Raw genomic sequence first — 26,059 nt, forward strand, 5'->3', positions numbered from 1 at the left:
GGCAACGCAAGCACTTGCCGTTAACTGCTGTTTGACGTCAATTTAGTGCTATATATGTGAATTTCAGGTACTGAAATTTAGTAATCAATCATGTTAATTAAAGTTAAGGTGAGCATAATTTTTTTTTTAATATGTAAGGAAACTTTTAACTCTGTCTTTTGTAGTTTTTTTGCTAAAACATCCAGCTTAACCGAAAGGCAATAATTGTTCTTAATAATGATTTCATTTTCACGCAAAACACTTTGTTATTATCAGTCTAGTTTGAGCATATTGCAGCACCGTAATATCACGCTAATAAAAGTCGTGTAATCATGTAAGCTGTTAAGCAACTGAAGTTACTATGTATCGCTTGTCGTGGTAAACAAGCAACTTTAATGAAAGCAAATTAAGCCATTAATGAAAAGTACTTTCAAGGAAGTTCGTTTAAAATAAGCTAATACCGTAAATGTGATCCAAAGCGATTTACATTGATAAAATAGATAGATGTTCAGGTAGCGCTGTTATATGAAATATTGATGCATTTCGAATAGAATTAAAATTTTCAATCTAGTAGTTTGCATTACAAATAAACTATACATCATACATCTAATGTAATCAAAATATTAATAATATAAATCCTTAACCTGTTAGTCAGAATAATGATGTACTTTAACCACATTGCAATCTGAGAATTTCCAAGTATAAATGCACTGACTCTCAATGTACAATGATTTTGTGATGTGCTTGGTTGCACAAAAGCCATAAAATTCCAACTGAAACTTCCCAATTAGAAAAAAGGGTACTTAATGTATTTTCACAATCGACTTTGCTCAGTATGGCAAAGTGGTTAATCTTCGGATTATGGTAACTTGGTGAAAATTTGGCGACAAACCCTGCTACAGCAACCTGCTAGTTTTTTTTTTTTTTTTTTTTTTTTGACACCATTTTGTTTTGACAAAGTAAAGGCATGGTTTTTTTTTTTACTCAAAATTTTTTTAACAATCTGCTAGCCGAATTATGCTAATGCTAGAACTTTTATGGAACAAAAGTGCTTCATCATGACGAAGATTAAGTGCGAAATTGGGAGAAAGTGCAGAATCGCCCACTGCTTGCCGCGTTTTTAAGAATTGCACATACACAGTATCCATGTATACGTCGACCTGTTTTCACTTAAAAAAACATCTCAGAATTGCACAAAAATCGCATTGCGCACACTCTTGACTTTATCCATGTACACTGCTAAAGTCCTAGCTAGTAACCTTTATCGCCTTACCAAAGTGTCGTCAAACAGATTTCTGAGAACAAAGGGAGTGCACAATGCCAAGTTTGTTGTGCAATTCTCTGATACTTTTTAAAGTGATAATAGGTCGACGTGTACATGGATAAAGTCAAGGGAGTGCACAATGCCTAGTTTGTGCAATTCTGTGCTTTTTTTTAATTAAAATTGGTCAGTGTGTACATGTATACCGAGTTTGTGCAATTCATTGACAATTGCCGCTACACAAAGACAAATAACAAGTCAAATATTTGTACAAACTCGGTACCCATGTGCTGCCAAAAATCGGCAATTTTCGCCAAGGTGGTACCTCTAAATATACTTTTTCCAATATTGCTTTTTTTTTTTTTATTTATGCTTAATCAATTTACATGTTGGGCTAATTGAAGCTGTGTCGTATTCAAGTTGTTTAACTCTTTCGCATCAAGAAAGTGCCAAATCTCTTTTACTCAAACATTGAAAATGCCGTTGTCTACGAATTTCTTCCGGAATATTTTTACTTTTAGAAATTGAATACTACAGCGCTAACAATAACCTACTTAAGTAAAGCGAGAAATTCTTTTATGGATGCTTTGACCCTGTGTGAAGTTCTCCCTTGGAACAGGATTGCAACTTTGGTCGTCAATATCTAAACATTGACAGTAAACAAAGGAAAAAGAAAGTTCATTAAAATAACAGAACTACTTTTAGTCACTTCAAAAGAATGATTGGCATCTCATTTAACAACATCTGAGAGCAATGAGCAATGCAATAACGTAATGGCGAGAAAGCACCAGGTAGGAAATTATTCAGGCAACCTGCCGATGTCTGAATGCTCGAGCATTTGGGGCGACTTCGATGCGAAGGAGTTAAAGGTTTGCGGAACGTATTTCTTGCATAACTTGGAGGAAGTTACAAATAAAAAAGTTAAATGAGAACAAGTTTATCTTTTGATAAACATTTACTGTGGTAATTTAAGGAATTTTTTTTAATGTATAATTTATAGTTACACATAGTCAGTTAAAGCTGTAAATTAATCCATCAGTGTTATCAAATCTGAACCAATGTCGGTAAAACTATATTTTAGGGTACCCCTTGGCGAAACTTGGCAATTTTTGGAGGTACATGGATACCGAGTTTGTGCAATTCTTTGACTTATTTTGCCTTGCGTTGCGGCGATTTTTTCCATCAAAAATCACCCCTACATAAAGCCAAAATAACAAGAATTGCACAAACTTGGTATCCATGTACACATCAACCTATTTTCACTTAAAAAAAATCCCAGAATTGTACCAAAATGGCATTGCGTAATTTCTTGACTTTATCCATGTACACATCGACCTATTTTCACTTAAAAAAACATCAGAAAATTTAACAAACTAGGCTTTGCACAATCCCTTGACTTTGTCCACGTACACATCGATATATTTTCGCTTAAAACGTCAATTGCACAGAGAAGCACCCAATTGTACAGTAGAGGCAAAGAAAAAAATACATAATCTCACTAAACTACCTCTTAAACCAAACAATGGAATAGCATGATAAAATAACATAAAAACTTACCTTATTTAGAAATTCGTTCGTGTTCAGTCTGTGGCACACAAAATTCCTTAACAGTATCCAAAAACTTCCTAAAATTATCTGAACTAGAATCCATATATCGGCATCGCCACATAATAAGAGTAAAAAATATCCCACGTATTCTGGACTGTCCGGAACATGGCTACTAAGTAAGCCTTCATTTACACACCTCGTCAATAATTGCACTTTTCCCCTTTCCTTCTAAATCGTACAGAAACTTCAAATTAATCTTACTACATTCAGCCATTCTACCGTCGAAACAAGCAATGCACTTCCTAATCACACACACCACAAAAGCAAGCCCTTACAAAACATCCCATGATTAAAAATTTCCCGGAATAATGCAAATGATTACTTCATGATAGGATTTCCATAACATTCAACTACTCAGGTTACCATAAATGAAACAACAACTTGGCGATAATGCAAGGGGTATCCCAATGTCATTTATCAAATATAATGGTAAGAATGGCTATTAAAAAAAAAAAAATGTAAAGGTTTGGGGTCTGCATTAATGTGGACCTTGAAATAAATGTGTATGTGAAAGGACAGCTACCATTTCTCGAAAGTAAGCAAAAATTTAAAGCTAAAGTTAATATTCTCGTTATACAAATTCCTCTCCCATAACAATACTGCAACATTAAAACTGTGAAGTATCTTCATCAGGTTGCAGACATGAAGTTCTCATTTCATATTACACTCCCTTTTTTTATTTGTGTTATCTTATTTTTTTTGGGGGGGGAGGGACTTTTTTATGTAAATTTAATTTTGTATTAAATAAAATCAGCATGCAATGTATTATCTTTCAAGCTGAAAAAATGAGGATTTGGATTATGTGTTAAAATATGTAAAGATGTATTGCTTCGTGAGTCATTATTTTAGCAAGTAGAATAATGTGGGTAAATGAATTATGGTTATTAAGAATTGCTATTTATACTGTAAAAGGAAACATTCCCAAGACTGCCTACAATTTTTATGATTTTGGTCTTCTGTGAAGATTAGAGAACATGTTCAATAATAGAGTTTATTTACTTTCCAAAAGAAGTAGAGAGTATTCGTACAAGTGTTGTATTAAATATGCTACAATAAAATGCTTTATTTTTAGAAAAACAAGGAACATTTTTACATAAATGTTTCTATTTAAGAATGAAAAATAGTATCAGCATAAGTCCCCCATGACGTGTTCTAGAATACTGAACTCTTTTGATGAAATTTGTAATCAAAAATTCACATATCTGCCTATCAAAGGTGGCTATTGACATGTCCAATTTCCTCTTGTATCTTCAGATTTTTTAGACTTGCAATAACATTGTCCTGCACAACAGCAATGTTTAACAGTTTGACAGGATCATGAGCATGGTGATTTAATGTATACTTTCAAATGTGATTTCTTTATCAATCAGTGAACTGTTGTTTCATTAACTCTTTCGCATCAAGAGACGACCAAATCTGTTTTCATCAAACATCGAAAACGCCCATGTTTACGAATTTGTCTTGGAATAGTTTTCCTTTCCCCCTGCCTGGTAGATAGCTACAGCATTAACAATAACCTACTTAAGTGAAATGACTGTTTCTCTCTTGGGAAATGACTGTTTCTCTCTTTCAGCAGTTTCATCCATTGTGTGCAGTTTCACCTTAGAGCCAGATTGCACCTGCGAACGTTAATACCTTTCCGTATGTCTCCTTTAGTTGCTTCAAAAGAATGATTGACATGTCTCTTAACAACTCGCGAAACCAATGAGCCATACACTTACGTGGAGGGGGAAAGCACTAGGTAGAAAATAAACAAGGCGTTGGGACGGTTTGCTATTGCCTGAATGAACGGGCGTTACGGGCGACTTCGATGCGAAAGAGTTAAGTACGCTTTCACATCCAAAATTGCACGAAGCTGTAGAACAGTCTGTGCATAACTCTCACCATTCTCATAATTAGTTTTCACATTTGAAATTTGCTGTTCCTTTGTGTATATGTGGTTAACGATATGTGGCTCCGTGTCAGTCAAACAAAGCTGTGAAATGAATTGATAGTGATAAAATGCCAGGTTAAACTGTAGTACTATATTATTTTGTATTAAGCTTCATTGTGTGTTGTGTGAAATAGTGGAAGTGTGCATGCCACATAATGAAGATTCTGAAGATTAGGTAAGTTAGTATTTTTAATCATTTGAGGATATTATTTTTATGCATTGTTCTAAATGTAAGGAGTAAATAAATTAATATGGTATTATTGGAAAATTGTTATTAGCAATGATTTAGTTTAAAGTAATTAGGATTGTAATCTAATTTTGGTTGATCTTTGGATTATGGTAACTTGGCGAAGATTTGGCGACCAACTCTGCTACAGCAACCCTGTTTTTTTTTTTCGCTGCCATTTTGTCTTCACGAAGTAAAGACATGTTTCTTTTCTTTTTATTTACTCAACACTTTTTCCAACAATCTACTAGCCGAATTACACTTATGCTAGAAATTTTATGGAACAAAACTGCTTAATCATGACAAATATTAACTGCAAAATTGGGAAAAAGTGCAGAATCGCAAACTCCTTGCCGCGTTTTTCTAAATCGCACATACACAGTAACCATGTACACGTCGACTTATTTTTACTTAAAAAAAATCCCAGAATTGCACAAAAATGGCATAGCGCACACTCTTCACTATATCCATGTACACTACTTTTTTCTCATAAATTAGAAAAATTTCACGAAAATGCATGAAAATTTTGTGAATCTTTAAATTCGGTAAAAAGAAAATTATGAAATTACCTGATCGCGAAAAAGTATATACCCTTTCCAAAGATAAACATTTGCAGGTATAAAATAAATAAAATATCCAAAAACTTTTACCTCTAAATTTTCTATTATAAACGTCACCAACGAATCTATGACAAAACATTAAAAATGGTTACAAATACTTAGTCTCAAATATTTAAATTATTTCCATGCACGTTTACTTCCACTAAAACATATACCAAATTGCTACAAACGTATAATTCACAAAATAATTATCATTTAATTAAAATATAATTAAACCATGTACACGTCGACTTATTTTTACTTAAAAAAAATCCCAGAATTGCACAAAAATGGCATTGCACACACTCTTCACTATATCCGTGTACACTGACTGCTTTTTCCTCATAAATTAGAAAAATTTCACGAAAATGCATGAAAATTCTGTAAATCTTTAAATTTGGTAAAAAGGACATATATGAAACCTGATCACGAAAAAGTATATACCCTTTCCAAGGATGAACATTTGCACGTATAAAATAAATAAAATATCCAAAACCTTTTCACTCTAAATTATCTATTTATAAACCTCACCTACCAATTTCTAACGCAAACATTAAAAATGGTTCCAAATACTTAAATTCTTTCCATGCACATTTGCTTCTACTCAAACGTATTCCAAAATACTACAAACATACAACTCTCAAAATCACAATCATTAAATTAAAATATAAATAAGCACATACATTAAATTAATAAAAACTAGCTTACAATCCTAATTACTTTAAACTAAATCATTGCTAATAACAATTTTCCAATAATACCATATTAATTTATTTACTCCCTACATTTAGAACAATGCATAAAAATAATATCCTCAAATAATTAAAAATACTAACTTACCTAATCTTCTACAGAATCTTGAGTGCATGGCGCATCACAAAATGTCCATTTTCACCAGATTTCTTGCACCGCCATTCAAACTTATCGGTAATATCCTTCCTTTCACACAATCTCATTTTATACCCACATGTTGGACATTCATACTTATCCGCAATTAAGCAATTTTTTTTCAATTACACATAAACGCAATAAAAATTTCGGATTTACTTTATATAGGGCCATGGGATCCAAATATTAAACAACACTGTTTCACAGAACATAGAATGAAACTAATGCTGTACAGCAGATATTTTTTACAAGTTTACCCCCTTTTCCGATTAAAAAACAGTGATTCGTCCATTAATGTCACATGACATATCTCATGATCTCTCATTTCCCTCACACAAAATAATGCGGAATCGGAACTGAGTACTTCTCACATTATTTCCAAAGTTCTAGGTAGTAACCTTTATCGCCTTCAAAATGTCACCAAACTACCTGTTACCATATTCCAAAGATAAGCCCTAATTTTTATTAATGTAATGTATGTGCTTATTTATATTTTAAGTAGTGTTTTTTAATTTAATTATATTTTAATTTAATGATCGTGATTTTGTGAGTTATATGTTTGTAGTATTTTGGAATACGTTGAGTATTTTCATGCATTTTCGTGAAATTTTTCTAATTTATGAGAAAAAAGCAGTGTACATGGATATAGTGAAGAGTGTGTGCAATGCCATTTTTGTGCAATTCTGGGATGTTTTTTTAAGTAAAAATAAGTCGACGTGTAAATGGTTTATGTGTATGTGCTATTCTGAAAAACTCGTAAGGAGTTTGCGATTGTGCATGTTTTCCCAATTTTGCAGTTAATATTTGTGATGATTAAGCAGTTTTGTTCCATAAAATTTCTAGCATAAGTGTAATTCGGCTAGTAGATTGTTGGAAAAAGTGTTGAGTAAATAAAAAGAAAAGAAACATGTCTTTACTTCGTGAAGACAAAATGGCAGCGAAAAAAAAATAGAGGGTTGCTGTAGCAGAGTTGGTCGCCAAAAAATCGCCAAGTTACCATAATCCAAAGATCAACCCCCTTTAGATCATAATTGCTTTTTATTTCATAAATTATGGTTTCATATTTTTAATAGCATAATTTCCGCATGCCATTTTACCAGATTTAAATTGATGATCTATAATCTGGAAAAACCCCTAATCCAGAATCGCCGAAGTCCCGACGAGTCCAGGTTACAGACTTTGTATTGTATTAAATCTGGAACTTTAGTTGGGACACCCTATATTTGCACCTTTGAGGGTTATTGCTATGAGTAGCTTCGCTCTTTATTTAAAGTTTTTACTTTGCAGAGGATGTAGACTATTAGATATTTATGATTATAATTATCATAATGACTGGCAATAACATTGTATAATAATGCAGAATATGTATGATCATAATTATCTGTATATATGAAATCTTTAATTAAAAAAGTTTAATTTTATTTATTTTTTTCCTCTTCCATGGTATGGATGGATTTACAGACTCTTACTGGAAAAGAAGTAAGTATTTCCTTTTAATATTTAGAGATTTAAACAAATATATCAATATTTTTTATGTGTTTGTTAACCTTTGAATGAAGAAAATGTAAATTTGTACATCTTTTCTGTTTCAAATAAAATCTTAACATAAATATCTGAACATTTTTGATGAAACTGGTGAAAGTTTGGTAGTTGCATATTTTCCTATCAACCATTTTCAACAAACAACTATTGCCAAGCCTGAGATTTAGTACCAATTATGTGTGACATCAGAAGATCTTTGCCTTTTCTTTATGTAATCCCAATTAATCCTTGATAAGCCAAGCTTGATATGTTTTTTTGTTATTTGATTTTCACAACCTCTGCTAAACTATAGAAAAAAGGGGGGGAGCACTTTCACTTTTGACTCTTATTTGCTGAAGTTGATGAACTGTGTGATAGTGTAAAAGGTTTTTTAAAATTAAACATTATTAAAAAATGTTGGAAATTTTTAATTCACTGAGGGGTGAGGAAGATGCCGTAGCTCTTCCAGAAAAAGATGTATTAACTCGAAATCGAATGTGCATACATGGCTATGAAAAGGAACTATGGTAAAAGTATAGTTTAGGGTACCCCTTGGCGATTTTTTGCGGTACATGGATACCGATTTTGTGCAATTCTTTGACTCGTTATTTTTGCTTGCGAAGCGGCGATTTTTACCAAAAATCCCCGCTACACAAAGCCAAAATAACAAGACAAACAACTGCACAAACTTGCATTGCGCACTCCCTTTACTTTGTCCATGTACACATCGACATATTTACACTTAAAAAGTCAAAGGAGCACCAAATTCTACAGTATAGGCAAACAAAAAATACATAATCTCATTAAAATACATTTTAAACCAAACAATAAAATAACATGAAAAAGGAAAAAACATGTTATACATTTAAGCACTACCAAAAGTAAATATGCACTTACCATGATTTTCGAGTTTGCTTCGTACACCCAGAGCCACGTAAAAATCAAAATATCAATCATACTCAAATGACTTTTTTCAAACCAGGTACTCTTTCTGATTGAACGCTTCACATAGTGACCATCTGAACCTTTCTTCCTACAAATCCATCTAAACGGTTTTTACATTCGACTAGACGCATATGCTTCCTACATACAGGGCACTTATAATGGCAACTAAGTAAACCTTCATTTACGCACCAGTCAAATAAAGCTCTTTTCCCCTTTCGCTCCAAATCGTATAGAAACTTCAAATTAATCTTACTACATTCGGCCATTCTACCGTCTAAAGAATCACACCAACACACACCACAAAAACGCTTATGAAACATCCCACGATTTAAAATTTCCCAGAATCATGCACCCAATTACGTCACAAGAGGGTTTATATAACATTCAACTACTCAGGCTACCGTAAATGAAACATCAACTTGGCGATAAATCAAACAACAACTTCACCATAATTACAAGGGGTACCTTAAAGTCAACTCTACCCGGAACTATATGTAAACAAAAGTATGTGGAGGTGCAATGTGAAAAGTTGTAAACAAAGAAAAAGCATTCAATCTGATAGCTAATTTAATGGTTCCAGAGTACCATTCTTAATAGTGCTGCATTTCATCTGCTGGGCAGAAAATTTAATGTCTCTTAAATGGTGCGATAGACAGCTCAACATATGTCAAAATGCCACAATTGACTGGAACAATTTTATGAGAGAGGTTTGTCCACTAGATTTGCTTTGACAATCTAAAGGATGAGTACCCAGGAAAAATAGTCAAAATTGATGAAAGTATGTTCATGCAATGAAAAAATAATGCTGGCAGGATTATGGTGTGAAAGTGACGAGAGTTTTCTAGTTCAAGTGCTAAATTGGAAAGCAAGCACACGAATATCAGCGATTGTAGACGATGTACTGGAAGGATTGACAATATATTCGGATTGTTAGTAAGCCATATAAAACAAATGACCTTGAAAAGGCTGGTTACAGCCATTGAACTGTGAATCGCACATTTAACTAATGTTTTTCGAAATTAAACTTTTTTATTACATGTTTCTCAAAACTGTTCTTAACATAATTCTTTAGATTATTTGTGCATGTGAAATGCGATAAGGTTCAGTTTTTAACCCAAATTTTTAGAATATAAAAACAATGTGCTGTTGTGTGTCTGTTTTTCTTTCACATGTTCAAGAATGATTAAAATCTGGGACTTATTTTCCATAAAAGGCTAATAAGATAAGGAGTGATTGATTTCAGGAACAAAGTTATCATTTTCGACCATAGCTTTGAAATCGTGGACAGTCCTTGACTGTTTTCCAAACATTAGGAATGCTGGTGCATGGCCTGTAGTGTCACATATGGTCTTATGAGCATCTTCTACAATGATTGCAAGACAAGGTTTTAGGTCTCTATTTTTCTGTTTCACTTGATTTGATTGAGTGAAACTGGATGAAATCAAGTGAAACAGAAATATTGATACCAGTCTGAGTGAAATAGACTAGTATCAAATTTTGATATATTTAATGCACAAATGTAATGTAAATATTTAATGTACAAAACTTGTTGCATTACGGCAAGGATAAACTGGGTTCCGTTATTGCTGATGATTCTTCATCGTGTACAATGCCACATGAAATACTTTTTCAATGAGGGTTATAGTGCAGTTGCATGCTATAGCTTGAGCAAGAGGAAATCATTCAACCCATTGCACTGAGGCTTCTGTCTTCGCAAGGTAACTAAGTATAAGGGAAGTTTAATTACTTCACCTTCTCTCCTCCTGGTCATCTGTTTGATATCTAAGACATTATATTTTAAGCTCTCAAGGTCGCTTTTTATCTCTTCTATTTCAGTGCTGAGAAGCAAGCCCTTCAACTCTACTTTGAGATTTTTATTCCTCGGGGAGTATGTATGAGTGGTGTTCTACATTTAGTTTTTTAACAGTCTGACAATTCCTCTATAACTGTCTATGTTATTTGCTATTACTTTAATTCTGTTCCTGATATTTATGTTGATGAAAGTTTTGTTTAATTTTGCTCCATGTATATTTTGTTTCCTTAAGAATAATTGGAGACAGTATGTTGGGTTTGTTTGTTTCCGTATTAGCTGCTTGAGTAGTGTTGTTATCTATGACATTTTGCACTTCATCATTTTGAGTGGTATCAATGTTTATATTTTCTGGTTGAGTGGCACTATCCAGTGTACAGTGGTAGTTTCGTTAGTGCCCTTATTTTTGTTACTATTAGTCATGATTATTAGTGAGATTATCTGTGTATGTGAGCTAAACTTAACTTTTTTAGCTGCCTGTCAATACGTTTTTGGGCTAATCTTTGGAATATGGTAACAGGTAGTTTGGCAACATTTTGGTAAGGCAATAAAAGGGTACTTACATATTAACGCAACCAGGCCAAAATTCGCATAAATCGCCAAATTTGGCGACCCTACTTACAACAATCCTACGTGTTATACGTAGTTTTTCGTATAGGATACAATACAAGTGAGTTCGAAAATGCTGGATTTCTGCATGGAACTGTTAATCACAATATCGAATTTATATGGCACCAAGCTCAAGCTGTTAATGGCGAAGACGGTTTTCAATCAGTGCTAAAAGCAATAGCCAAAAGATTTCCGCCAAAAAAATAATTCTGCAACTTATTCAAATTCGAAACCAGAAGGGTTTAATTGCTATTTTATATTTTAAAACAAAGTAATATAAAAAACTGTATTAAAAATTATCTGTAATTAATAAATGTACATTTTCTTTCTATTCATACATTTTTACTCAAACTTACAAATCGCGCCAACCTGGTTGCGATAATACGTAAGTACCAATAAAAGTTACTAGCTAGGACTTTAGTAGTGTATATGGATGAAGTCAAGAGTGTGCGCAACGCCATTTTTGTGCAGTTCTGGGATTTTTTTTAAGTGAAAATAGGTCGACGTGTGCATGGATGATACCATGTATGTGCAATTCTTAAAAATGCAGCAAGCAGTTTGCGATTCTGCATTTTCTCCCAATTTTGCACCTAATCTTTGTCATGATTAAGCATTTTTGTTCCATAAAAGTTCTAGTATAAGTGTAATTCGGCTAGCAGATTGTTGGAAAAAATGTTGAGTAAAAAAAAAAAAAAAAAATGCCTTTACTTCGTGAAAACAAAATGGCGTCCAAAACAAAACTAGCAGGTTGCTGTAGCAGGGTTGGTTGCCAAATTTTTGCCAAAAAATCGCCAAGTCACCATAATCCAAAGATTAACCCGTTTTTGTTCTAACTGTCTGGTCTCCTTGCCTACATTTAGGGTTTTCATCATCTGAGCTGATGTCCTTATCTAAGGTAATTTCCTCATCTGCACTCACAGTAGAATCTGAGTGTAGTTATTTGGCTCCTAGCTCTGCCAACATCATAGCTATGACTGGTACTGGCAATAGGTGTAATCTGATCATTTTTATCATCCTTATTTCCATATTGTTTTTCTAAAGCTTATATCATTTCAAGCGAACGTATCAGAAAATTGTAGAACTTACTTTCATCTTCAGTGAAAGAACCATTACTATCTCTGGTGCATTCAAGTTCAGAAATCTGGAGTATTATAATGTTCAAAAAGCCTCTCCATGTCGTGCATGAAAAAGAAATACAATCCACCAAAAAAGCGGAACAGAGCTGTAATGCCCATAGCCCCAGGAGAAGAAAAGGTTTGGCTGGGGAAAAAAATTCGTCCGACGGAACGATCACTGGCGAGCGCTGGGTGGTTTGTTGGACGAAAATAATAATAATTTTTTTTTAAAAAAGAAAAAAATAGAGGGAAAGGACAGTGAGGAAGAAGGGGACTTTTGACCCTGGATGTCGGACAGGACGGTCCAATATTTTTTGGCTGAAGGGCCGTCGCCATTTTTTTGTTGTGCAGAGATTGTTTTCCGGCGGAGACAATGCCGAATCTATCTATCCATGATTGTACCAATAATGTATAAGAGCCCTGGCTCGATGGCCTTCTCTGCAAACGGATGCCTAGGTGGTTAGCACTTAAGGCCCCTGACAGTCGCTTGAAGCGAGAGCTTGGGGGTAACTATAAGCACCTTTAAAATCCGAAATCCTCAAAATATTTTTTAATTAATCTTAAACTAATTAATCTAATATACAGATTTAACTATTGCAACTTCAAAATAGCGAACTACTTAACTCAGCAATCAGGCGTATTGGCAAAACCGACATGGAGCATATATCTTAAAATTATGCAGAAATATAAAATAACCAGAATAAAATACTTTGAATGCTTCAACACAATTCACTAAACTACAAACTGATGAAATAACATTAAAAAATGCTCTTATAATCGAACTGCCTACGCACGTGGTCACATTGTGTGACAGGATAGGCCTAACAGAGCATACATTAGAAAAACCGGATTTGGTAGCAGGCACAATTTTCCGTCGGACAACCTTCAAAGGCTGCGTCTCCCCTCTGATATGAGATGTGATATGACTAATTGGAGACTTGAGGTTCAAAGCTTCTTTAACCCTCTCACTGTGTACTCTTTTTATCAAAATAGTTTCAAAAATTGCGTATTTTTTATTACATATTTCAAATCTGCATGTATTTTAAAGTTAAAATATATAACAATCTTTTGTAAAAGGTTTTTTTTTTTTTTTTTTTCAATATAGAATTAGGTCATAGAAAAAGGTTGTCAGAATACTGAAATTGAAGAATAATGATATAAAAGGAAAATTTTGAAAATTAATATTGGTTAAATTGTGATTTATTTTATAAAATACAAATGTGAAACATATATAGTAATGAAAATATTGGCATAATGTAATATTTTGCATATCAATTTTGCACCAATGTTGAACATTTTCAATCGAAACTGAATTTTCAGATTCATCACTCTCTGCAGAGGAATCCGAGAAATTCTCATCAGTTTCGCTATAACTATCTTCAATATACTTGAAATCAGACTCAGAACTACTATCTGTGTCGGAAATATCGTCAGGAATATAGGTTGTATCACTCGCGAAACGCTTCCTGCCAGACATCTTTGAGCTCTGAAAAGCGAGCGCAAAATGCTACATTACGCATTCTTGTATATTTGGCAGAAATGTGAACAACTAATGTCATCTGTTTGCCCACATCTAAATAAACAATTAAACATCACAGAAAAGCCAAAAAGAAACCTTGAACAGGGAAAGAGCGGGTTACACAATTAAATAGATGGCAAAAATTCATCACCACGGAAATCGCGGGTTGCGCAAATTTTGCTACTTCTACGTTGCTTGTGGAAATCGCAGGATGCGCAGCGAGAGGGTTAAAGGCTGATGATCAGATACTACAGTTACTTGTGATCCTCTTATGTAACCGCAGAATTTCTTCAAGGCCCAGATAACAGTGAGAGCTTCTCGTTCAGTCTTCAAATAGTTTTGCTCACCCGGAGAAAGCAGTTGGCTGGCATATTCGATAGGGTGCACTTTTAACCCTTCCCCCTGAGTAAAACAGTTCCAAGTGCTTAATTGCATCAGTTTGAAGATTGTATGGTTGAGTTCCATTTGATTGCTTCAACACAGGAAGTGTTATGAGGCTATTATTTTAGAGTTTCAAGTACTTTTTGCTGGCTGAAATCCCATTCCCATTGGTCTTTTTTCTTTGTTGGATCACTAAGGGATCATGATATTTCCACAGTTTTGTACATATCATCTAAACCAAGAATACATTTGAAAGAAGTTTTGGAGTTCCTTGATGTTTTTGAGAGGGGGAATTCTCTGGATAGAGGAAACTTTTTCTGGATCAACTTTTTTTTGGGGGGGGGTTTAGGGATTTATTCCCAATAAAAGTATTCCACTAAAGAATCCCCTCTTATGGGCCAGTAGTATGAGTGTATTTTGGCATAATAAGATAATCTAATTCATATGTTGCTTGTGAGTTGCTTATTCATCGCATTTATCTGTCAATTTTTAAAAGTTTTAATGATTAAACATTGGAAAAAGAAAAGATTACACAACAGAAACATGTTTCAGCTTACATTGACATAAATAGATTTGGAGATTCTTTTTTGACGTCAAAATTGACACCGGGAAGGCACAATTTCAAGATGGTCGCTACACAAAACCAAATTAAGTAAAGAATTGCACAAACTAGGCATTGTGCACTGCCTTAACTTTGTCCATATACATATTGATCTATTTTCACTTTAAAAAATCAGGAAGCTAAAGCATGGTTTAAACCATCATGGTAACAAGAAATGGGGTTTCATTGTCAAAATTGAACAAAATTGGTTGCTAATCAAAGGGGCACTCATTTCTACACTAGAGCCGATTTACTGATGATAAAACCTTCTGTCATATTAGGAAAATCTTATTCTTAAAGCAGATGCTCATTCTGTTGGGAAGCATAGTTTCTAACCTATTTTAACTATTCTTTAAACATTGAATATTCTGAATAATTAATGTATATGTATTAAATAATACTATTACAATTATAAAACTATATTTATACTAGTTATAAAAACTATATTTGAATATGTTAAAATGTTTAATAATGTATTTATAGTAAAAACTGAAATTAAAAATATGTTGAAAAAGATATTGTTATTGCAAATGTAATGACAACAACAGTATTATTTCAAATTATCTTTTTTGATAATTTTTATGTTTTATTTCAGATAGAAATTGATATTGAGCCTACAGATAAGGTAAATTTGGTCCTCTGTAATTTATTGACTAATCTTAATCTTGATTATGTTTGCTATATCATGAAAGCTGCTGTATGTAATGCAGTCAGTGTTTTGGACAGCAGATTAATTTGTCCTTATTTTTATCAAATTTTTTCACTCAGGTATGTTTATTTCCTGTTTTAATCAGAGAATGTTAGATATATGTCAGCAGATGTTCATACTGTTATTTAACTGTAAAATTTTATAAATTTCTGTAAACAAAAATATGCATCTGATATTTACTGTGCAGTTTGCAAAATACTAGGGATACAATGGATGTCAACCACATACAGGATAGCTTACATGATTTTAAGCTAAATATTCAATTATCCATTTGAAAATTTATTTTATTCAAATCACACTTAAATAAAAAAAATTATTAGCTATTCTTATGACACATTGAATTCATCAGAATCTCTTGAAAGTTTTATAAATTGCAAAAGGAGTAAAGTATAGAAGAAGGATGTTCAGGAAAAAGTAATTAGATTCTAACTTTACATAAGTAATAATTACATATATCCGCACCATAAAAAAACTTATAATTGTAATCATATAATAACTTTAGCCCCAGTAGAATTCATTAGAAACTTTTGGATAATGTAACTGAGTTATCTAGATACATTTTAACAGTATAATAATGTTGCAGTTTATGAGCAATATCAACATCTGTAACTTTATATGCTAGAGAATGCAGTAAATTTTTTAGCATCTGAGGCCAGTGATGATTACTAATTGAAAATTGTTTATATCTGGCTGTAACAAAAGTTTTCTGCCAAAAAATGTTTTTAAAGTTAGAAATGAAACATGAAAGTAGTATCTTTAGTGTAGGTAGTAATCACCACCCAAATCTATAATTTTCTGCCGACAGTTTAGTAGTTTTCAGCCCAGAAACTTGGTGGCCGCGAGTCCAAAAGATGCACTGAATTTTAAAATAGCACGTTTGCAAAGATATGGAATGGTATTTTGCAACGAAAATTCATTCGATACATACTTAACCTTTTGAAGACGGGATGGCCATTATAGTGGCCATAGAGTCCTCTCATTGAAAATACAGGGTTGTCCACTTTAGTGGCCATGTCTTTTTCCCCCATTTTCCAGGCTGAAATGTGGAGTGAAATGTCAAATTTGACATCCCTAGGGTTTTAACCACTTATCTCTTTCAAAGGTCTTCCTTTTGCGACATAGATGCACCCCTCTGAGAATCCATTAAACTACACACAAGAATCTTTGTTGCAAATAGGAGATGATTTCTTAAAGGGGGAAAGCATTCGGTTCAAGATTCCCCGTCCTTTGGTAGCTTTTACTGCTACCAAAGCCCCGGCCTCAAAAGGTTAAATTCTTTGCTAGAGCAGAAACACCCATTTCACTTTTAGGCAGTAAAAGTTAAAAAATTATTTCCAGTTCCATTTTTTATTTCATTTTATTAATTTTACTAAGCCATGAATTTTTTACGAAGCTGAACTTGAAAGATTACAGTTCAAAAAAAAAAAAAATGATAGCTTTCATGGTTATAATATTTTTTTATTTTTTCTGCCGGTTGGGATCTATATACAGATCCTGCATCTTGCAGTGTCATTCAGCTTCATATTTACACAGCTTATACCTGAAAATTAGAACCAAACCGACTTTGTCTTTTTTTAATCAAATATTCAAAATAAGATGTCAGAAATTTATTAAATATGTAGAGAAAATGAGGAGTTATATGTCAGTTAAAGGTTTATTAAAAAATTCATAGAATTATTCTTTCATGGGTTTAAATGAGAATGCTCCCCGTACATAATATTTAATATTAAAGAATTGAAATGAAAGTAGAAGTTGTTATTTATACAGAATACAGATATTTTTAGTTCTAGAGTATACATTTAGTTTCATTAACCAGTTATTTTAGGTTAATTAGCTTTTCTGTCTTTCTCGCTTTCCATTTTCCTGTCAGAATGCTAATTTCTAGTTTGTGCATATTCAAACGAAGTTGAAAGAGATACTATTTAAAGGAATGTTTTAGATGGTAGAATCAGAGCATGTTCTGCCTAGTGAAGGCCACGTTTGCTACTTGTTTCTCTTGACAGCAGTTTATCTGTGGTGTTGCGTTATTCTCACGGCTACATTAGGTTTTTGAGCCAGTTGTGAATATTTTGTCTGTTTAGCCTTTTTAATTTAAATTCTCTTACTTTTTGATTTAAGCCATAAATGCTGGCTGGTTCTGCCTGGTTCAAGCAGTGCCTTCTGTTGACTTTTATCTAAGTTTAAATAAATCTTTTACACCATTCACTTTCTCTATTGTAATTTCGAAGACATAGGGATAAGTCGTGTAAGTCTTAGATAGAGAAATCATAGTTTATGTTTCCAAAGAGAATAAGATTATATGTGGTAATTAAAATAAAACATTAGATTGCTATTCTCTTCTTTAATCGGTATGAAAAGGAAGAACTGATTTCAATCCATTTTATGGTCATAAGTCACTATTATTACTCATAACATTTGCCACTGCTTATGGGATATTTACATTTACAATCCATATTTGTGATCTTTTCACAGGCAAAAGCCAACATGTATTTAGTAAAGGCATACCCATTTAATATATTCACCTGAAAAAAACATTTTAACAGATAAAATAAGATGGTAATTTTAAGTTATAAAGGTACCATAAATAAAGAGATAAAAATTTCTCCACGGTAAGCATTTCCCACCCTCAATGATCCAAATAATATGTGGTTGTGACAAAAGTTTTCTGCCAAAAAAACGTTCTTAATAAACTTGGGGGGAAAACATGAAAGCAGTACCTTTAGTGCAGATAGTAATCACCACCCAAAGCTATGATTTTCTGTCTACATTTTAGTAGTTTTTCAAAGCCTTTGGCATAGAAACTTCCATGTACAAAAACAGATCGTCCTCATGTCGGACATCCCGTGCAGAATGGAAGACAGCACCAGCAAGATACAGCTGCAGGTGTGAAAAAAGGTAGAAGTCTGAAGGAGTGATGTTGGGGCTATATGGTGGGTGTGTTAAAAGAACCCATTCGAGTCTGTATCAAGTTCAGCCGGTGAATGCAGACACATGTGGTCTTGCATAATCTTGATGGAATATTGCCTTTTTTTGCCAGAATTCAATTAGATGTGTTTGCTTGATAGCAGCGTCAACACGGACTAGCATGTTGCTATACACCTTATTATCGATCATCACTTTTGCATTGTCTGTGCATACTCCAAAGCAATGGTTCCATTTTAAATTTTCAATCTGAAAACATTTATCAACTTTACTATTGTCTTCCTTTGCTGAATGTTCTTCCAAAGGATGACAAAATGAAAGTTCATAATATATATGGATTCAAGATTCCATTTTAATTTTGATGGTTTCATAATTTGCATAGTCAGTAAGCAAAGAGATTATTCAATGTCACCACAGTTGTTGATAGTAAAGCTAAATTCGAGAACATTATATTTTCTTTTTCCAATCTTACATGCCTCTTCTTGATTACTAGACCATGCTTGAAGACTTCGTAGTATTGCCATCTGCATCATTATTTCTGTTACTGAATGTATAAAAGTGATCCATGAGTAAGAAAAAAGCCATCCAGAACAAAGTTAATATACTAAAATATAAATAACATCTCTGATATTTATTTAAATATTCAAATAAATATCAACTTAATAATTAAAATAAGATCTAAGTTAGTCCAGTCAAGTAAAACAGTTAAGTACAATAATGTGTTGTTCTTGCAATTTACATACTTACTCTGATGAAAAAGAAACAACTGACTATAACAGAAAAGTGTTATGACTATGCTTGCTGACCTTACTCTTGAGTGCCTATGTGATGCAGAACATTATTATGGCTCTTTCGTAGCATATTGATGAAAAAGAAACAACTGACTATAATAGAAAAGTGTTACGACTATGCTTGCTGACCTTACTCTTGAGTGCCTATGTGATGCAGAACATTATTATGGCTCTTTCGTAGCATATTTTGATTCTGAAATAACTTATTTGCTGAAACTGGAATGCAACACTGCTATTATGATGCATATAATGATATTTTTCAGTATGCAATTTCATAGTTGCACTGTACAGAAAATGTAATAAATTAAAAGATAATGAAGATTGCAAATAATTTTTCTTGAAACCATGAATCTGAATTAAATTTCATGCCTCCAGCATTCCGCTTTGCAATCCCATTCAAGGTTGCTACCCTTAGTTTAAGAAACACTGTACTAAAGCATCACAAAAACTTCAGAAATCGTATCCATTAACAGACATTTTTTAAAGTATTTAAAAGTAGTACTTTGATAAGCAAAAGCTTTCCTTTGCTACTTAGTTTTCTGAGTATAAAAGTGTAAAAAAATTTTGAAAGGAAATTTGCCAAAAAAATATAAATAGAATATCTAATCAAATGCTAATATGTTTTACATCAGAACTGAATTACAAATAATTCAGTCACCTGAACCATGAATTGTAATGTAAATTAAATGTCAGTTTAGAGTACATTTGAAACAATACTGCTGTGCAATGTGAACAATCCTCCTGGATTTTAAGATTTTGAGGTTGACAGCTATGATGTAGGCCCACCTTCAATAGCCTTGATAGCTCAATTCATTGTTGTCCTCGTATGACATTGTTTAAATGTAGCTGGCATTGTTTGATCTGTTGGCTGTATAATGCAGGTAGTTTTGGAAGGAAGAAATAGAGCATTTATTTCCGGTTATAAATTCTGCAGAGAATTTGGCTGTCCTAGAACATTATCTGAGATAAATAATACTTTAACCCTTTAACGATCGCATGATTTTCAACAAAGCAGTTAAAATTGCATATTTTTTATTCAAGAAAGTTGTTTAAAAATAAGTATATGAACAATATGTATATTCATTTTTAATTTTTGGATTTTTTTTTTAGCTTGAGATCAAGGGTACTGCCATCTAGTATGTAAAATAAGATCTAAGTTAGTCCAGTCCCTCCCTCCTTTTTGCATGCCTTCATAGTGTAATGGCCAGCGCACTTGGCATGTATTTGAGAGGTTAGAGTCCCAGCTAGGGCATTGCATATTTTTCATGAATTCTGCTTCAGATATACCTAATATTTGGCGATTGGGTCCCTTAATCCCCATTCACCCTTTAAGAGGAGGTAGTATATAAGGCATTCTCTCCCTCCTTTCTATATGCTTTCATGGTGTAATGGCCAGCACACTCAGCACATATTCGAGAGATTCAAATCTCAGCGAGGGCATTGCATAATTTTCATGTACTTCTGCTTCAAAGTAACCTAATGACTCTACAAGCATTTTCTTAAAATGTTTCCTGTACAAATCAGCAAATACATACATGAATTCACAATGCAGCAGAGAAATGCATGAAGGAAAGGAAAAGAAATTGTAATAATTTAGGAATCAACATCAATTCAAAATTAATATATACAATTATTTTTCAAAAATATTATTTATGTCAAAATGACTATATTAAAAGTAATTTGGGTACTATTCGGTTTCGAGGGCCGTAAAAAAATTGCAAGTGAATATGTACGCGCAAAAGCGCCAAATCTAGCAAACGCGCCCATTTAACAGAGATTTGGCACACTGTTGAATGCGCGGATTTCAGATTGCATAAGTTTATATAGTTCTATACTTCTTAAGACGTCATTGAAATACTAGTTTAATTTTTAAATCCTTTTTTGTTATGCTATGGATTTAACAATTTGGGAATTGCCCATGACGAAAAGTCGGCAATAGAATTTTGGGTAAAGCGCAGAATCACCCACTGCTCGACGCGTTTTTAAGAATTGGACATACTCGGTATCCATGTGCACATAGACTTATTTTCACTTTAAAAAAATAAATCCTAGAATTGCACAAAAATAGCAATGCGCAAACCCTTAGCTTTATCTATGTACACATCGACCTATTTTCACTTAAAAAGTAAAAGAAAATTGACAAAAATCTAATTGTTTTTACCCTTGTAAAAAGCGGCAAACAAATAAGTGAGCGATTCTGCACTTTACCCAGAATGGTTTCAAAGAAAAGGCATCATTCATTATAGAAAATTACGTTTGAACAACTAACGAGATGAAATTATGCTTTAGCGATAAGTCGGTAGCGAAATAGCGATGCAGGCATCCATTCAGTTATGTTTAACAATTTTTATATAAATTATAATAATGATCTGAAATAGTTCTTTACTCTTATACTTCCATTCAGTCATGTTTAGCCTTTTTGATGTAAATTATAATAATAAAAAAAGTATTATATGAAATTAACCTTTCATGTAAATTAAAACATCAATCTTAAATACTTATTTACTATTATACTTCCTTTCTTGCCACAATTATTAGGGTTGCCGCAATTATTTTTGGCAACCTTGGCATCAACAATAGTTTGGCGATTTTTTACGGCCCTCGAAACTGAATAGTACCGTAATTTGTTTTAAAATGTTGCATAGCTTTAAAAAATATATATTTTTAAACTAAATCATTAATTATGGATTTCAGCTTTGTGTAATGAAAGATATTATTTTTTGAGAGACTTTTGTTAAAATTCTACTAAATAGTTTATGTGAAGTAAAACTGTGTTTATTGATATTCTCTTTTTTATGTAGACATTTTTATCTTTTATCATAGTAATTGGGATTTTTGTGATGTAACTCATTTATCTTAAATACTATCAAATTCATAGGTAGCTAAAAATTCATGCAATATTTCTCTGTCTATTGTGATGATAAGTATGATGAGTATTTCATGTTGCGCATAGGCAGTGTCTTGCTTCCATGTCCTCTATAAAATTAATAAAATATCTTGAATGTTTTAGTAGTTCATGCTGCACATAGGCAGTGTCTTGCTTCTGTGACCTCTATTAAATTAATAAAATATCTTGAATGGCTTGTAAATAAATAATTTAGTGTTTCTATATGTGTATTATGTACAAGTCAAATTTGCCTTTTATTTCTTAATTTCATACTTATATAAAAGTAATTTTATACAAAGTCATGGTGTGAGTGTTTGCCGTAGGTAAAAAATTCCAATGTAATAAGATAAATATTAATGCAAATTTTATGAAAATATACATAGGCTATAATTTTGAGACAGGTCTGATCCCTAGAAAGCTGTTAGTGCAGCTGTGATTTCAGGTAAAAAAATTCCTCAGAGTAGACAAAGGGCACTTTTCAAAATGTATCTTAAAAATTAAAAATTTGCAATGCTTTTCAGGTTGAAAGAATAAAAGAAAGAGTGGAAGAGAAGGAAGGAATTCCACCTGCCCAACAAAGATTGATATTTAGTGGAAAACAAATGTAAGTATAAAATTTTCTTACAACATGTGGCTTTTCTCATTTAAAAAATACACAATGCAAAAATAATCACTAGCGAGTTAAAAGATACATAGAAATGTGTTTCGCGTCCAGACTTCTATTTCAAGTAATTTAAGAATTTCATTTTTCTTATAACTGTAGGACAACTGAAATTATTTCCACAATTCATTATATAAAAAATTTATCCTTTATCAACAAAATGCTTTTTAACCCTCCGAGCATTACTGGTTTAGCCCAGAGATTTCAAAAGTTCCTCAAAATGTTATGAATAAATGGCATTTTCTTGATTTTAATTAAAACATGACTCTCTCATTTCATCCTTGATTCCTTTTCTTCCAATATACATCCAAACCAAAATGAGATACATTAAAAGCTAGCAGAAATTTTCATAAGTAATGAATATAGAAAGCAGCCTTCTATAAGGAATTTCTCGGCCGTAACGCTGAGAGGGTTAAGAACTGAAAATCATAAATTAGTTATTCCATGTTTGGAGTAATGTTTTTCTTCTCTTTTTTAGTTCATTTTCCAGTGTTGTAACTGTTGATAATGCCAAACCATGTTTTACAAAATATATGTCAGAAAGCAGAAATATTGTTGATTATATGCTTAGGCAAGATTTCACCTAAGTAAAATAGAATTTTACGTTTTAGAAATCTGTATAAATTTTTTGTGAAAGTGTGAAAACCATTTATTTTAACTTAACAGTAACCAGTTAGTTTGGCAATTCAACCTGCATCAAATCCCACTGAAGAGGTTAGTTATGTGTGTGTTTTTATAGTTTTTCCAGTTCCCCTTAATAAATTTTCCAAAAAGACATCTCTTTCCTTATATCAATAGCCAAAATGTTATATCACGTTCAAATAAACAATTACCATACAGTAAGACCCTGCTTAACGCGGGGGATACGTTCCATCAAAGTAGAGCGTAATGCGAAACAGCGCTAAACGAGGCTATCTTTACATGTAAATATTGGGGTTAGGGGAAGATGGCTAGGAAATTGGTTAGGTATTAAATTTAAAAAGTATGTTTTTTTAATAAAAATAAAACCAAACATTTATTTCTTAAAGCCCAAATTAATACCACATTATTATTTCTTGCAAAAATAAAAACAAAATATAAATAACAAAACGAATATTCTTAAAAAAAAACAAATAAAATTCTAAGTCAGTCATATTTAGTTAGCCTTCCGCGTTTTCAGTGTTCTGCCTTTTTGTGACAAAAGCATCTAATGTTGTTTGCCTTTTTCTTTTGCTTTGTTCTCTTAAAAGTTCTTCATAAACGGATAGAGCATCTCTAACACCACGCCTTACTTTTGAGCTCCTGTCAAAATTCGGATCATTTTCAATGAATTGATCCATTATTTCAGTTATGGTAGACAAACTCCTTTTTACAAACACCATCGAAAGTTCTTTTTGCTCTTCTTCTGAATCACTGCTGTCAACATTTTTGTTTTCTTCTTGTTCAGTTAATTCCTTGAGCTCATCATTAGAAAGACTAGCCGCTGCTTCTTGAATTATTTCTTCGACATCTTCCACATTTATCCCTTCAAAATATGTCTGTACAATACCGCACCAAACAAGAAATACAAGTACACTCTTTCGGATATGTATTTGAAACCTAGCGCTGCATAATATTTCGGAGAATCTCCGTAAGCTGCGAGCGATTTTGTGGAATCCCCGGGTTGAAATAAAAGAGCGCTAAACTGAAACAGCGTTAAGCGGGGTCTTACTGTATTTTCATGTGTATAAGCTATACCTTTAATTTTTTCCTTCTAATGTAAAACACTTACATGTAAAGAAATGTTTATTTTCTAGTATTTAAATGTGTTTCTACAGATATGTGCTAAGTAATGTTAAATTTTAAGCTTCTTTTAATATGGTGAATTTCCAGATATTTAAAATGGCGTTGAAATTTGAGTAATGGAGATATTTGATGATTGTATCGTCAAATATCTCCATATATTTCTGTATGAATATATTAATGTCTTACAATAGCTACATGTAAAAAAGTAACAACTTTTTTTTCTTGATTTAGGAATGATGAAAAAACAGCTGCAGATTACAAAGTGACTGGGGGATCTGTATTACATTTGGTGTTAGCCCTAAGAGGTGGAAATCACATCATAAGTTCATTTATTATGCTTTAGTGAAAGTATGTTATAGTGGACTCTTTTTCAATGGAAATGCAGCATGCACAGTTTGTGCACATGTGAATATCATAAAATGTTTGCTTAATTTACTTACTTCCTGCTAAGATGGTTAAAAACATTTTGAACATTGCTGCATTTCTTCCTTGTGTTACATCAACATTAATATTCAGTTGTAAAATTCTGTTATGTGAATCATAATAAATTCTTGCAAAAAATAATTTGTGATTCTTTACAAATAGAAATTTATCACAGCAGAAATAATTGAATTATTTTTTAAATCCGTTATGACATAGTGATAATATATATTCCTTGATATATTCGCCTGATGTCTTAATGTAAATTTATTTTCTATCAATATGTTTTCCTGTATTCTAAATTTGTTTAGTGAAGCAAATGGCTATGTAATTCATTATCACAGCCACACTGTACTCTATCTAAAAACATGATTGAGTAACTGTTAGATTTTAGCCTTATTATTCATCAAAGATCTAGAAAATACCAACTATTTGTATAAAAAATGCATTCTCACATGTTTACTGGATGTGCTTTGTAATATTATTAAGAATGTATTTATATGGAAATGAATATTAAATATTTCAAGTATGAAAAGTACCAAATAAGGCTCAAATTCATTATCAAATAATATACCTTCCTTATGATGTACCACATATATTTAAATAATAATGCGTATATCTTTAGCCCTCCTTCAGTATTTAAATTGTTACATTTTACTTATCCTTAGATATGTTTCGCCCTTTCTTCATTTAATAATGAAATATAAGTTTAATTAATAATCCAGTATCTTTCCAGTAATTTATTACATGCATGTGTTTAATGGTACCTTTTGGATGTATGTGTCCATGTAATAATTTTTTCTTTTTCAATAGCTGTGTTTGTTCTTATCTAAAAAAAAGGATTAAATGTCATGCATAGCTTTCACATCTATCATTTTTTATGTATGCATCATACCTGCCAACTTTTACG

At 32.4% G+C, this 26,059-nt stretch overlaps 1 protein-coding gene across 1 annotated transcript; it reads left to right on the plus strand.

The window, feature by feature from the left end:
• On the plus strand, positions 1 to 25,293 carry Nedd8 (Nedd8 ubiquitin like modifier). Its single transcript, XM_035357876.2, has 5 exons — positions 1 to 108; positions 7,956 to 7,973; positions 15,591 to 15,620; positions 22,826 to 22,908; positions 24,961 to 25,293. The coding sequence occupies exons 1-5, from the start codon at positions 91 to 93 to the stop codon at positions 25,070 to 25,072; spliced, it is 261 nt and encodes an 86-aa protein (XP_035213767.1). The 5' UTR covers positions 1 to 90; the 3' UTR covers positions 25,073 to 25,293.
• Positions 25,294 to 26,059: the final 766 nt, after the last annotated feature.

The sequence above is a fragment of the Stegodyphus dumicola genome, chromosome 1 (genome assembly GCF_044657685.1).
Source record: "Stegodyphus dumicola isolate Sdum_Otavi_A_Nest chromosome 1, ASM4465768v1".
NCBI lineage: Eukaryota > Metazoa > Arthropoda > Arachnida > Araneae > Eresidae > Stegodyphus > Stegodyphus dumicola.